This window comes from Cavia porcellus, unplaced genomic scaffold (assembly GCF_034190915.1).
Source record: "Cavia porcellus strain 051 isolate PalLab524CR breed Dunkin Hartley unplaced genomic scaffold, mCavPor4.1 scaffold_4, whole genome shotgun sequence".
NCBI classification, from domain to species: domain Eukaryota; kingdom Metazoa; phylum Chordata; class Mammalia; order Rodentia; family Caviidae; genus Cavia; species Cavia porcellus.
In genome coordinates, this window is record NW_026947487.1 from 106,519,527 (window position 1) to 106,534,266 (window position 14,740).

General features: G+C 40.6%; 1 protein-coding gene across 11 annotated transcripts in view; it reads right to left on the reverse strand.

The window, feature by feature from the left end:
• Wdr59 (WD repeat domain 59) overlaps positions 1–11,242 on the reverse strand; it is a 96,438-nt gene extending 85,196 nt beyond the window's left edge. For 7 of the 11 annotated variants that reach the window (XM_063247673.1, XM_063247671.1, XM_063247669.1 and 4 more), the window contains exon 1: positions 11,085–11,242. In XM_063247673.1, the coding sequence (XP_063103743.1) occupies positions 11,085–11,127 (43 nt within the window). In that variant the 5' untranslated portion in view covers positions 11,128–11,242. Of the gene's footprint in view, positions 1–7,907; positions 8,051–10,782; positions 11,029–11,084 lie in introns of those variants that run through there. The other 4 variants (XM_063247674.1, XM_063247668.1, XM_063247675.1 and 1 more) reach the window with 2 other exon arrangements.
• Positions 11,243–14,740: the final 3,498 nt, after the last annotated feature.

The following is a 14,740-nucleotide window of genomic DNA, read 5'->3' on the forward strand; positions in this document are numbered from 1 at the left end:
AACATGTTCCAAATATGACTGTAATGACGGTGCACACTGTAAATACATTCAAGTCAACTCTGGTATGCTCCAGTTAAACAGGTAAATTGCATATGTGAATTATAGCTTAGAGCAGCTATTAGCATAAAAAAGCTGATGCTTTAACTTTTTATTTTTGAGATAGGGTCTTGCTATGTAGTTCAAACTGCCCTCAAACTCACTATGTAAGCCAGGCTGGCCTCAAACTTGTGGTGAGCTTTTTGTCTCAGCCTCCCAAATGATGGGATTACAGGTGTGCACCACTATGCCCGAAAACATTTTTTCTTTTAAAAAACATCGATAATTACAATACTGTACTCTATAATTGTCAAATCACACTAAATTTAGATTGCATTACAAATCTATTTTGGATTTACAATTAAATTTTACCACAAACACAAATGGTTCTGTTAGAAAGGTGATCTCTCAGACCTCTATCATCATAGAGCTTTATAGGAATATCTTTCTACCCTGATTCAAATGCAAAGGGAGACCTGTGGCAGAGAAGATTTGCAGTAGAGAAGATATGAAACCATCCAGAATTTGTTTAACAGAAGAGACTTGGGAAGAAATCAACTCTTGCTCTTTCAAATCCAGCTGAATAAGAAAGAACTGTTCAAAGCAGAAACATTCTGCCTGCTCATCCTTCAAATGATGCAGAGCAGTAACATCCAGTCAAGGCAAATCAGAGTTGGGTCAGTTCCTCTGCTATCAGTTTGTCACAGACCTGAGCAAAGACTTGAATGCAGGCATTATCAGATTTCACAGATTAAAGCCACAAGCTGAAACCCATTGATATAAAAGGATCAGACCATTTCAGATGATAAAATTCAATCTCTATTTAAATCAGAGAGACAGACACTGCTGCCAAAGCTGGTTTTGAGCTATCCTTGTCTAACGCTTACTCCAAACTGTCTATCATGACTCTTGTTCACACACTCAACAAGATGTGTGTTGCTTGGGAAGCTCCCCCATTAAAATGTGAGCATTCTCACCTCCGCCTAAATGAATGTGACACATGCTGGGGATGACTGGATAAAGCACTGCATTTTTGTGGAGCTCGGGTCCTCATCAGTAAAACAAGGTCAATGAGATAGATGTCTTTATTTATTTATTTATTTTTTGTCTTTTTCGTTTTTATCGGTACCAGGGATCGAATTCACGACTGCCTGCTTACAAGGCAGGCGCTTATGCCACTGAGCTAAATCCCCAGCCCCGAGATAGATGTCTTCTAAAAAAGTCCTCTTACCTGCACAGGGGTGCACACCTGTAATCTCAGCACTTGAGAGGCTGAGGCAGAAAGGACACCAGGAGTTCAAGGCCAGCCTGGGCTATATAGTCAGTTCAAGGCCAGCCTGTACTACTTGGTGAGTGTAGTCTCATTTAAATAAATAAATATCATTTAATCCTTACAACAACTCTGTAAAGCAGTGGGCAGAAAAAGTAGGCACAGGAGGCCTGAGGCTGCCTTTCTCACAGAGGCCTCACAGTGACTGTTTGAGAACTTGGATTTTGGAAGTGTTCCACCAATCCCTGCCTCATCAGGTGGCTCACTGCACCAACCAGTGTGGACAAGCTACACAATCATCTGCTTTCCTTCTGGGAGTCTGGGACTTGGGTCTATCCCTGGCAAAACAAATGTATAGGCCCCATGGAGCACATGGGCACTGGGTCCCTAATGAGCTTCTCTAACACAGACTGTATGAGTTGATGTTGAAGAAATCAAGACATTCTGCATGTCTCCGCTGGACAGGACTCTGAGGAGCTATACCTGGTTCTTTCCACACCTCACCCCCATGTGCCTTTGCCGTCGGATTTTTATTTTATGGCCTTTAACTACAATAAATCATCAATCAATCAATCTATAGATATATAGATATATAACTGTGAATTTTCCTAAGGAATCATCATCCTGGAGGTGACCTGGGGAGCCCTTGACACAGACAGGTACTAGTATTAGCCTTGTTTTGTGGGTGAAGAAACCAAAGCTTTGTAAGAAAGCATGTCAGCCACAATCACATGGCAGAAAGGAGCGAGCCATTCCCGATCCTGACACAGACACTCTGGTCCAACCCTCGGCCTCTGTGCTGTACTGCACTCTTCTCCATTCATTGTTGCATCTTTACTTGGTTTTCTAGAAAACAAACAATTGCCTGCATTCATATCTTAATAATAACTTCCAAAACTGATGTTAATGATATACATCTGTAATCCTATCATTTTAGAGGCAAACACAAGAAGATTGTGAGTTAAAGTCAGCCTGGACTACACAAAAACATATACACAAAAAACTGCATAGGGGCAGACATCAGTAATCCCAGCATTCAGGAGGCCAACTTGGAACTACATAGTGAGACTCTGCCTTGAAATAGCTCTGCTATGTTCCTCCATCTCTATAGTTTGCAAAATGAACTTTAAGGAAAATTAGAAAACCAAGAACCATAGCTTGATTGCTTCAGAAAAATGTACAGATTATTAACTATTTATGACTTTGGTCTTCTTTTTTTGTGTGTTAGCTTGCTTAATTGCCTTTTGATTTTTCTGTGCTTTTTTGTTCTTAAAAAAAAGCCAGGTGTGGTGGCGCACCCCTGTACTCCTAGCACTTGAGATGTTGAGGCAGGTTTGTTTCAAGTTTGAGACCAGACCAAAAAATTTTTTTTAATTAATTAATTCACAAAAAGAATTAGCTGAGTCTTGTTTGTTTTGATTTGTTTGGGGTTTTTCTTCCATTTTAATTTTTTTTTACTTTTTATTTTTTGTCTTTTTGAGACAGGGTCTCACTATGTATATAGTTCAGGCTGGCCTTGAGCTCAATTTGTAGCCCAGGCTGGTCTCAAACTTCCAATGATCCTCCTGCCTCAGCCTCCTGAGGGCTGGGATTATAGGCGTGTGCTACCAAGCCCGGCTTTCAATTTATTTTTAAACTAACATATAAACACATAAAATTTGTACACATTATAGATGATCACGTAATATTTAAATGGCTTGCTTTGTGAAATAAGGTTTTGCTATGTAGCCCAGGCTGCTCTCAAATTCCAAGTGATCCTCCAGCCTCAGTCTCAATGCTAGGATGCCATTGTGTGCTACCACGCCCAGCACACAATGATTTGTTTTTTATTACAGTAAAAAATAGCCTTAAGCATTCTGGAAGAGTTATATTAGTACAGAGATTTAAAAGTCACCAACTACAAGTGTATACTTTCTATACAGAAGACTCATTATCAAATCTGAAGGGGAGGAACTATTGGAGAATGTGGACATTCTTCTCAAAGAGACTGAAAAAATATCCCACAATCTGTAAAAATGGCAAACCACAAACAGAGAAAACACTTAAGACATGCAACAGCAACAAGTACAAAAGAATAAATAAAACAAGTAAATGATACATCATTAGAATCAAGAAAAATGTTTACATTCTTCTTGATTCATAAGAAAGTGGTAATTCAACTTTAAAAAGGGCATAATTCATAAACAGGTATTTCACAGAAAATACAAGTTTCCAACTAAATATATGAAAAAATATTCACTTTTTTTGTTTGTTTTTTGAGACAGGGTCTTGTTAAGGTCTTGTCAAGGGTCTGGCCTTGAACTCACAGCGCCCCTTCTGCCTCAGCCTCCAGTGTGCAGAGATTACAGGCTGCACCACCATGCCCGCTCACTCTTTTTTAGTACCTGGGTGACTGAACCCAGGGCCTTCACCCTGAGCTACATTCCCACCCATCTTTTAATTTTTATTTTGAAATACAATCTTGCTAAGTCACAACACTGCCCAAGATTAACTCAAATTAACTCAAGATTAACTCCTGCCTTAGCCTCCCAGAGTGCTGCGATTACAGGTATGTGCCACCACACCTGGTTTAAAAACATTCAGTTTCATCAGTAATCAGGAAAATATAAATTAGGTTCAAGGTTTTCAGACCATTTCATAATGTAGCAGATAGGTACAGATCAGCCAGCTAGAGGACAAGAACTTAATATGGGCAAGAAATTTTGATTTTTGTCTGTTTTGTTAACTGCTGTTTCTACAGTGCCTGGCCTAAAGTAGACACTGGGTAAATACTGTTGAAAGGACAAGAAATCTAAATTTCTGGTACAGTGACAGTGATGGTAAGGCTATGAACCAACAGTGTTTAAGCACTGATTCTAGGAATATAAAACTTTACTACTTTGAAAAAGGACAACACTTTCTAATAGGTCGAAGAACATGCCCATCCTATAGTCCAACAATTGCACAGCTACATAAATACCATTTTTTCCACCTTTCTTAAAAATTGGAATCAAACTCAGGACCTTGTACTTGCCAGCATGTAGGTGTTGTACCACTGAGCTTTATCCCTGGCCCAAATACCATTTTCACAGTATCATCTATTATTCTAAAGATGGGAAACAATTCAAATGTTCAGTGACAGTGAGATAATCAGTAGTGCCATATTCATCCAAATGGAACACTATTTCACAACAAAACTAGTAAACCATGGCCATGGTAATCAACATGATGAATTTCAAACTCAATGTGGGAGAAGGAAAGCAAGTCACAAAAGAATCTACAACACAGGACTCCACTCACAAAATGGTCAGGATCAGTTAGAAAAAAACAAAATGCTGAAAAAAAAATGCTGGTTGAAGGGAGGGGAGGGGAATGGGAAAAAAATCAAGTTATATCATGTACAAGTACAAATTCTCTATGATGAATGTGTTGATTATGTATATCTAAAATGTACCAATAAATCTAATTTAATGAACAAATTAAATACAAAATGCTATTTATATTTTTATATATGTATACTAAAAGTATAAAGAAAAGTAAGGATATTGTAAATCCAAAATTTAGGGCAATCATTAATGCTTTTTTTTTTCTGAGACAGGGCCTTACTATGCAGTTCAGGCTGGTGTTGAGCTCACTTTGTAGCCCAGGTTAGTCTCTAACTTGCAAAGATGCTCCTGCCTCAGCCTCCTGAGTGCTAGGATTATAGGCGTATGCCACCATGCCTGGTTCATTAATGCATTTTAGAGAGGGAAAGGTCCTGGGAAATGGACAGTGTTCACGCTTCAGAAGAAACCAGTGAGGTGTTAAACAGCATAGAAGGAAAATCTTAGTATGTCTCACAATTTTTTTTTTGAGGAGGGGGTCCTGGGACTGTAACCCAGGATCTTGTAAACATAAGCACATTGTCTTTTACTGAGCTATACTGCCGGCCCATATTATTATTCCCTATATGGTATCAGGACCACTTAGATGTATGATATATTCCACAATATAAAATGTTTCAAGGAGAAATACATTAAAATATCACGGAAAGAATGCCTCATAAAGACAATATTATGACGAGGTGGCACATGCCTGTAATCTCAGCATTTGAGAGGCTGAGACAGGAAGATCTCCAAGAATTTGAGGTCAGCCTGGGCTACATAGTAAGTTTAAAGCCAGCCTGGACTACATAGCAAGATCTTGTTTCAAAAAACAAAACACACCCACACACACACAAAAGACTAGACTACAGGGGCTCGGGATTTAGCTCAGCGGCATAAGCGTCTGCCTTGCAAGTGTGTGGTCGTGAGTTCGATCCCTGGTACTGATAAAAAAAAAGAAAAAGACAAAAAAAAAAAAAAGTTAAAGACTACACTACAAAGGTTGTTGCTGGTGGTTTATGCCTGTAATCTCAGCACTCTGAAAGGCAAAAGCAGGAGGATCACAAATTCAAACCCAGTTTAGGTCTTAACAAAAACCCTGTCTCAAAATAAATAAAACTTTAAAAGAGCTGTGGGGCTGGGGATTTAGCTTAGCAGTGTAAGGTACCCAACTGGCAAGTACTAAGTCATGAGTTCGATCCTCGGCACAAAAATAAATAAATAAATAAATAAATAAAACTATAAATAAATAAATAAAAGAGCTATGAATATAACTCAGAGTGAAGGCCCTTGGTTCAATCTTCACTACCTTCTTTTTTTTTTTTTTTTTTTTTTTTTTGTCTTTTTCGTTTTTATCGGTACCAGGGATCGAACTCACGACTGCCTGCTTGCAAGGCAGGCGCTTATGCCGCTGAGCTAAATCCCCAGCCCCAATCTTCACTACCTTCTTCATGTACACATGCACACACACACACAAACAAATACATACACACACACATCTACAGAGGAGAAAAGCAACCTGCTACATAAACTCTTACATTTGTTTACTTTATAAAAGTCAAATCATTTGGGACAGCTTTTTTTCCTTGGAGGTGGGGCTTGAACTCAGACCCTCACACATGCTAAGTAGACACTCACTACCTACACCCTCAGCTGGGGCAGCTCATTTTAAAAAGATCAAAGAGACAGTGAAGAAAAAAGTGGTGCAAACCTGAATGGATTCTGCAAAAGCAAAGTCAAAGAACTGTACGTAGGACTGTACTAGGGCAAACAATGTGGTTTCCTATTGGAGTGCAGGATAACTTTAGACCAATGCACGGGCACACTGGAACTGAACTTGAGCGGAGAGGATGATTGGAGTTGGGTTCCTCACGCTGGAGTGGGACAGTACCGCCAAGTAAGAGGAGGAGGCCACAGTGATGGGGCAAAGGGTTAGAACTGGAGATACCAACACTAATTCATGCTCAGTGTAATACAGATACAGATGCCATACCGAAGCATTTACAGATGTGTGCGTGGATCTGTGAATTAGTACATGCATCTGTTTCCTTATGCTGTCAGCAGAGGATGCCTGGAAGTATGGATAGGAGTAACACTACTAGTAATCACTATTAGATGTGCTCTAGTTCGAGGTCTTGATTTCTGGGATAAATGGAACTAGAGGTTCTTGGAGAAATGTCTGATTATCAGACTGGGTCAGGAAATGCACAAGATGACAACTGACCATTGTATAGTGCCAGAAACTAAAAACAAAACCACATGATGGGGGAAGGTCAAAGGCAATAACTCCCAAATGGTGAAAGGTGAAACAATTTGGGTGATAAAATTAACTCATATTGAATTATATTCCAAAATATAAAATAAATATGAAAAAAAGAAAACCAAATATCTAAGAGTCCTTACAGATCTAAAAAAAAAAATGACTGAATAAGTAAATTTAGGAGATTAACTCGCCACTACTTAAGCAATGGCTACATCTAGAGACTACCTTCCAAAGAATACAGTATAAAGAGAGAACAAAAAGGCCAGGTGTGTTGGTACAATACTATATTCCTAGTACTTGGCAGGCTGAGGCAGGAGGATTGCCTTGAGTTTGAAACCAGCCTAGCCTACACAGCAAAATCCTGTCTCAAAAACAAAAACAGCGGGGCTGGGGATTTAGCTCAGCAGCAGAAGTACCTGCCTCGCAAGCAGGCGGTTGTGAGTTCGATCCCCGGTACCGATAAAAATGAAAAAGACAAAGAAAAATATTTAAAAAAAAACAAAAACAAAAACAAAAACAGCCACACACACACACAGAAAAAACAAAAAAATCCCCAGTATCACAAAAAACAAAAAGAGGGGAGGATGGACTATACAGTATGTTCACGAATGAACCTCAAAAGCTCTACGTATGGAGCAAAAAAGAAAACACACAAAAAAGCACACAGCTAAGTGGAAGACATCATGCTCAAAAGTTACACACCGTATGAATCATTTGTTAGAAAAATTACTCCAGCAGCCACCAGAGGTAAGGATGGCAGAACAATTGCACAAGGCAAAGGGAATTGTTTGGGGTGATAGAAATGTTCTACCTGTTAACTGTGGTGGTGGTTACATGATTACACATTTATCACACAAGCAAATGGATTTCACAGTACATTAACAATTCCTCAGCCAACCTAGATTAGAAAAAAAAAGTCACTGGTTATTTGAAGGACGGACTGGAGGGGCAAGAGGCATGAGTACAAAAAGAATTGTCCCATAAGACGTTCCGTTACCTTGTACTCCCTTGAGTCTATCTCACAATTCTGGAACTGGAGACGCTAAGTAGCCTGTTCTGGGTGCACAGCTCCTGTCTTCCTCATAATAGGCACACAATGAAGCTCTTTGGTTTTCTGTTTTTCTTTTTTGGTGCTGAGGACTGAACCAGAGCCTCATAAATGCCAAGCACACGCTCTGACAGAGCTACAACCCTGGTCCCCTGTACTATTTTTGCACATAGTGTGCGTTGCAGACTTGTAACTCCACATTCTGCCTCCTTATCTTTCCTTGAGAGTGGAAACTACTCAATCTCCACTCTTGTCAAGCCCCTCCTGTGTACCTTCCATCACCATACCTTCTAATCCATGAGTGGCTATTTAAATGGTGATTAAGTAAAATTTAATTAAGTTAAAATATAATGCCTCAGCCACACTAGTTTCATTTCCATTAGCACTGAAAATTCTATAGGATGGTGTTGCTCTAGAAAATTACCCCAAAGTTTCCTTGTAATGTTAATACTCACTGACTGAGCAGTTGCCAAGCAACTGCACACATTCTTTACTGTGGCCCAGGCCTCTAATCTCACCATTCTTGAGGCAGAGGCAGGACGATTGTTGCAAGTTCAAGGCCAGCGTGAGCTACTTAATGTGTTCAAAGCCAGCCTGACCTACATAGCAAGATCCTGTCTCAAAAATAAAAAATTAGTGGGAGAAGTATCTCAAGGTATTGTTTTATAGTAAGTTACACTTATGTAAACTATATAAAAAGTTTCATATTTCAGACTAGGGTGTTCCTCTGAAAATTTTTAAATCTTTAATTTTTAAAATTATTATTACTTTGTGTGCGGGGTGCCGAGGACTGAACTCAGGGCCTTAGGTATGCAAGGCAAAAATCCTACCACTGAGCCATATCCCCAGTGCCAAATCTTTAGTTTTTAAAATTATTTTACAGTCCTGAAGTATCTTGTACAATGTATTAACCACCGTTACTAATTACCTTGTCTTGAAATTTTGGGGTTTTTGTCTTTAAAATAAAATTTTAAAAAGTTGTGAAGTATCTTGAAAAGTTTATTGTTCTGACTTTCCTTTTCAGAAAGGCACTATAAGGAGCTTTGACTTTCTCTTTCTGTTACTGAAATAATGAGTACCCATTCCTCCCAATCATCACCAGACTCAACCACAAATCCATGTTAATTCACACTACAGATGTACTCTTTCAACTAAATAGAAAAATCAGAAAAACAGAAACTCCCACAAAGCAGTTAAGTTACCCAATTTACTTTGTTCTCTTCCTATGACAACTCTGTCTAGTTTTAATTATTTGCTCCTACTTCATAGCATCCTAGCATGTGTCCACACCCTCTCTGCAGGCCTCTTCAATTACATTTTTATAAAGAAGCAGGGGTGAGACTACCTGGGCTTCTGTGTGAATTAAAGGATTTGCAGATTAGTACCTTCCAAAGAATCAGGCTCAGATGTATGATACAGGATTTGGTTCTGTCCAAGTACTCAGAAAAGCAATTAACAAGGAAGGTAACAGCAACAGCAGCAATCTGGCTCTTTTTTCCCTAGGAGTCTGCCACCTCCCTTGGGAGAGCTGGCCTTTCAGAGACACAGCAAAAACTGTTTCTGTATCTCTTAATCCAAAAGCTGCTGGTGAGATTCTCCATGGGGGATACATATCAGAGAGCACCAAGGAGCAGACTGGTGGGTGACTCCTCCATTCATTAATCTTTATGGAGAAAGACAAGATGGGGTTTTAGAAAGAAACTACAGCATCCACTTGCGGTAATCCAGGTTTCCCTCCGTGTAAAGCAATTTAAGTACTGACAACTAGTGTGCGATGTCAGGAGCTCAATAAATCCTTGTCGAATAAATGAGTGAGTAAATGTCTGGCACATGGAAGGTATTCAGCAAATACTTATGGATAAATGAAGAGAATCACCAAGATCCTGCCTTAAGTGCTGGGGAAGAAATCATGATATTCAACATGATATTCAAATCATGATATACAACAGTTGTATGACAGTCTGAGCTACTCACTAGAGGCAAAATAGTATAATAAACTAAATAAAAACTCTGGGATTGGAGACTGTGTACAAATCCCAATTCTGTCTGCCTTGTTAAAGTAGCTTTTAGACACTACTTGGGATCAGACAAATGGGGACTGCACAACCCTCCCCCTACCGTGGAAAAAAGGTACAAAGCCTACTTGTTTACATGGCTCTTCATGAATTTAAAAAAAAAATACATACAAATCACTTAGCCCAAGGCCAGGATACAAAAGATAAAAGTATAGAAAAATGGTAAGATGCATTGGGCGTGATAACACATGCCTGTAATTCCAGCACCAAAGAGGCTGTGAAGCAGGACAATCACGAATTGAAACCAGCCTGGGACATACAGCAAGTTCGAGGTCAGCCCAGACTACAGAGTAAGACTTTGTCAAGAAAGAATGAACAGAAAAACAAAACAATGAACCAAAAAATGAAATAAAGAAGAAAAATGATAAAAATTAGTAAGTGCTAACACTTCTTGAGGCTTAACAGTGTCTGTCACTGTGCTATACACTTTGATCGTGTGACTTCATAAAATTCTTATGCCCATCTTGCGAGGGAGGTATGACCATCTCCTCTACAGGTGAAAAAACTGACTAGCAGACAGTGCCGGAAATGGAACCCCAACAATTCCTACAGTGTTCATTCCTATCCACCACACGATATTTTCCACTAGCAGAGCATCAGCAACTAAATCACTTACGCGCTGAAACCTGCACTTTGTTACCCCAAAATCCTGCGTGGCAGAGTTAAATCCACGCAGCAGACTCTGACAAGCTGTGCAACTTGACTGAAGTCGCTAAGTGCGACCACAGCCTTAGAAACTGGGCACCTACTTGCTCGCCACTCTGACTGTGAGAAGGCTCCATAAGCACTCATGCGCATACAATCTCTGCCTCAGTGTCCCCAGGCGCACCCCATTCCGCAAACGCCTCCTGAAAACCCCAAAAGCCTGTCAGTGCCCGCTCCAAACGTCTTTAAGTTTTCCCTTGCCCGCCCAAGTCTGACAGCTCCAAGTTATTCCAGCCCAGGTGAGGGGTCTCCCCGCCCCTAGGGGAGTAATGCAGCAACGTGGGGGGGAGGGGAAAATGAAGGGCGCATGCACAGACGGCTCCATTTGTTCTCCGTCCCAGCTCACCTGAGAGTCGCGGAACTCCACCACCACATTCTCGCTGCTCCATCGCGCCGCCATTTCCCTCGCCGAGCCGCCTCGGCCCAAGGACAGAACTCTCCTAAGCCCCAGGCCCGCGGATCCCGGCTCCCTGAGCTCCTCGGCGCTCACGTCAGCCTGGCCACGCCCCGTTTCCCCCTTCTGCTTGACCGCACACTATTGGCTGACCCCCACCACCGACTCCGCCCCTTCTTCCAACTCCTCCAATTGCAGCACAATAAATACGCCCCTCTGGCTTGCGTCATCAATTTGAGTCACCCACCCTTCGCACAGCGTGCGGACACGCCCCCCCTCCAGCCGTGAGCTGTGAGGGGAGTTGTAGTCCTGCTGCACCACAGATTGGGGGACCCAGGAAGAGCTCGCAGGTTAATTTTTGGCCCAAAACAGGCGATTGTTGTCCTCACCATTTTATCGCTATTGTCCTGAGCATTCACCCAGAACCCGTTCTACCAATCAAAACCCAACATTTGCTCAAACGGAAGATAACCTCTTCTGATACCTGCCCCCGAGGTTGTGAAAAGTCTAAAGGTGTCTTTTTATTTTTTCTTTGTCTTTTTGAGACACTGTCTCGCTGTCCAGTTCAGGCTGACCTTGAACTCACTTCGTTGTCCCGACTGGTCTCAAACTTGCAACGATCCTCCTATCTCAGCCTCCTGAGTGCTGGGATTAACATGCGTGAGCCACCAAGCCCAGCTCAAGGTGTCATTTGTTTTCATAGACTGCAGTGCTTCCAAAGGGACCTCCACAACCTTTTCACGGCGTCTCCAAATGCAAAACAATTTATAATTCTACCATAAGAAGTTACTTGCACCTTCTCTCACCAGTGTATCGTGTTATCTGGATTCTACAGGGACATAATACTGTAGTAGACTTAGCAGAGTAGATGATAGGAGAATCCACCTGTTTTTCTAGTAAGCCCAGAACTTGAGAGGCTGAGGCAGGAGGATTGCTGTGAGTTCAAGACCAGCCTAAACTACAAAACAAAACTCTCAAAAAAAAAAGAAAAGGTTTTTTTTTCCGGCACTTGGGAGGCTGAGGCAGAAGAATCACTGCAAGTTCAAGGCCAGCCTGAGCTATGAAGTAAGTTCAAGGCCAGTCTGAACTGCATAGTAAGACTCTGTCTCAGACAAAATATAAACAAAAAAACCTTTGCTATTCTTCTCCTTAGCACTATTTTGGTTTTGGAAAATATATTTAGTATTTTCATTAAAAAGTGAGTTATTGGACTAGGGACATAGCTCAGCACCACAGTGCCTGTCTGGCAAGGTGAGATCCTGAGTTCAATTCCCTGTACCACCCCCCAAAATTAAAAGTGAATTATTAGCTGAGTGTAGAGGTGCACACGTGTAAGCGAGATGCAGAAGCAAGAGGATTTCCACAAACTCAAGGCCAGTCTGGGTTACATACTGAGGCCAGACTGGACTATCTACAAGACCCTGTCTCATAAAAACAAAACAAAAATTATTGCCAGGCTCAATGGCTCACACCTGTAAATCGTAGCTACTGGGGAGATTGAGGCAGGAAAATGGTAAGTTCTAAGTCAGCCTGAGCAATTTAACCAAACTTTGTCCCCCAAATTTTTTTATTTACTTATCTTTTTTGTCTGTAATGCTAGAGATCAAACCCAGGCGTCATACATGCTAGGCAAGCACTGAGCTACATCTTCAATCATCAAAAAATTTTTTCCAAAGGAGGCTGAAAATATACTCAGTGGTGGCGTGCTTGCCTCGCATGTGTGAAGTCTGGGTAATGGTAAGAAAAAAAAAAAGTATTATTAAAGCCCAGTGTAGTGCCCTGTGCCTTTAGTCGCAATACTAGGGAAGCTGAGGTGAGAGGATTGCTTGAGTCTAGGAGTTTGAGACCTGGTCAACATAGCAAGATCCCATCTCAAAGAAAATATATTATTAATGTCCATGTGAATTAATGTTTTACTACAATGAATATTTTTAAAATTCTCAGTTTTAACTTTTAATAGTTACTATCAATATATTGGCCCACCTAAACTTTTTTGTGGGGGGAGGTTTTCCGTAATTTTTGAGAGTGTAAAAGTACTCTGAGATCAAAAAGTTTGTACCACTGTTTTAGCCCAGTTGTTAAATTCCCGTCTTCAGTCCCACACGGTCAAATGCTGGTGTTGCTGGTTTAGTCTCAGTTTCTCTATGGGAAGGGAAATGCCTGACCTATTTGGTTGTTGTAGGGAGTTTGCACAGAGCCTGGAATATCCCAAACGTTCAAGAGCAAGCCATTCTTGTCAGTGTTTAAATTATCACCATTTCTATGTGTAAGTCATCATGTGAATAAGGAAAAAATTCGGCCCTTTTCTGAAATATTGGATATAAAGAAGACAGAGCTGGTTGTGGTGGCGGAGAACTGTAATTCTACTCACTAGGGAATCTCAGATAGGAGGATCAAAAGTTCAACCAGGGCAACCTAGCGAGACTATCTCAAAATAAAAAATGAAAAGGACCGTAGAACATCTCAGTGATGAGTGTCCCTGGGTTGAATCTCCAGTACCATAAAAATAATAATAACAATAAAAATTTTAAAACAATATAGACTTGTCCAGAGGTTAGGGTGATTATCAACTCAGCCCTGGCCTTTCAGGACTGTCTAGGTTTTAGCACTGTATCCAGGGAAGAATCTTGCATCCCAGAACATCCTTCAGTACTAGGAAAACTGGAACAATTTGTCCCTCTACAATAGATATCTACTTGGCAGAATGAACTGTGTATTATAATAGAATGGCAGGTAATGTGTCAGGAGGGAATAGTCTAAATGGGAGACCTAAAATGATATCTTAAAGGTGACATTTGAACCTTTCAGTATACTACTAAGATTTTTATGGGGTACACTATCAAAAGAAAGTACTTTGGCATTAAGAGTATGAACAAAGACCTTAAAGTGTGAAGAGCAAGATATGTTGTAAAGACAGAAAGCCGTTCACCAATTCTCCCTTCTCTCTCTGTCTCTGTCTCTCTGACTGTCTCAGCACTGTGCTTCTCTCCTTCAGAATACACATCACAATAATTCAGTATCTTTTGTTTATTTAATATTTTCAAACTTTTAGAGAACTAGATCTATTTTGTTGGGTCTTGCTTGGTAATGTGTATACAGGTTGATCGATAATCTCTGTCCAATGAATGAATACAAACAGCACATAAAGTCGAAACTCCAGAATGCTGTGTAGGTCAGAAGGACTCCTATGTGACAGTCATTTCAAAAACTATTCACAGTCTTTTCTTGTAATTTTTTTCAGGAATCAAACTCAGGACCTCACACTTGCCAGACAGGCACTGTGTTGCTAAGCTAAATTCCTAGCCCTTTGTTTGTAATTCTTTATATCTAAAAGAAAATACAGAATCACAAACCATTGTCCTAGGAAAATCCCCTTGCTTTCTTTCTCATCCACCCATCATATTTTCTCATACACTAGAGTCCTTAAAAAAAACTCCTCCCCAGGTGTGGTGGTGCATGCCTGTAATCCAAGCTACTCAGGAAGCTGAGGCAGGAGGATTGAAAGTTCAAGATCAGCCTAGGCAACTTAAGGAGACCCTGTCTCAAAATAAAAAAGTATAAAGGGCTGAGGATTTTAACTCAGTGCTCCCTGGACTCATTCTCCAGTA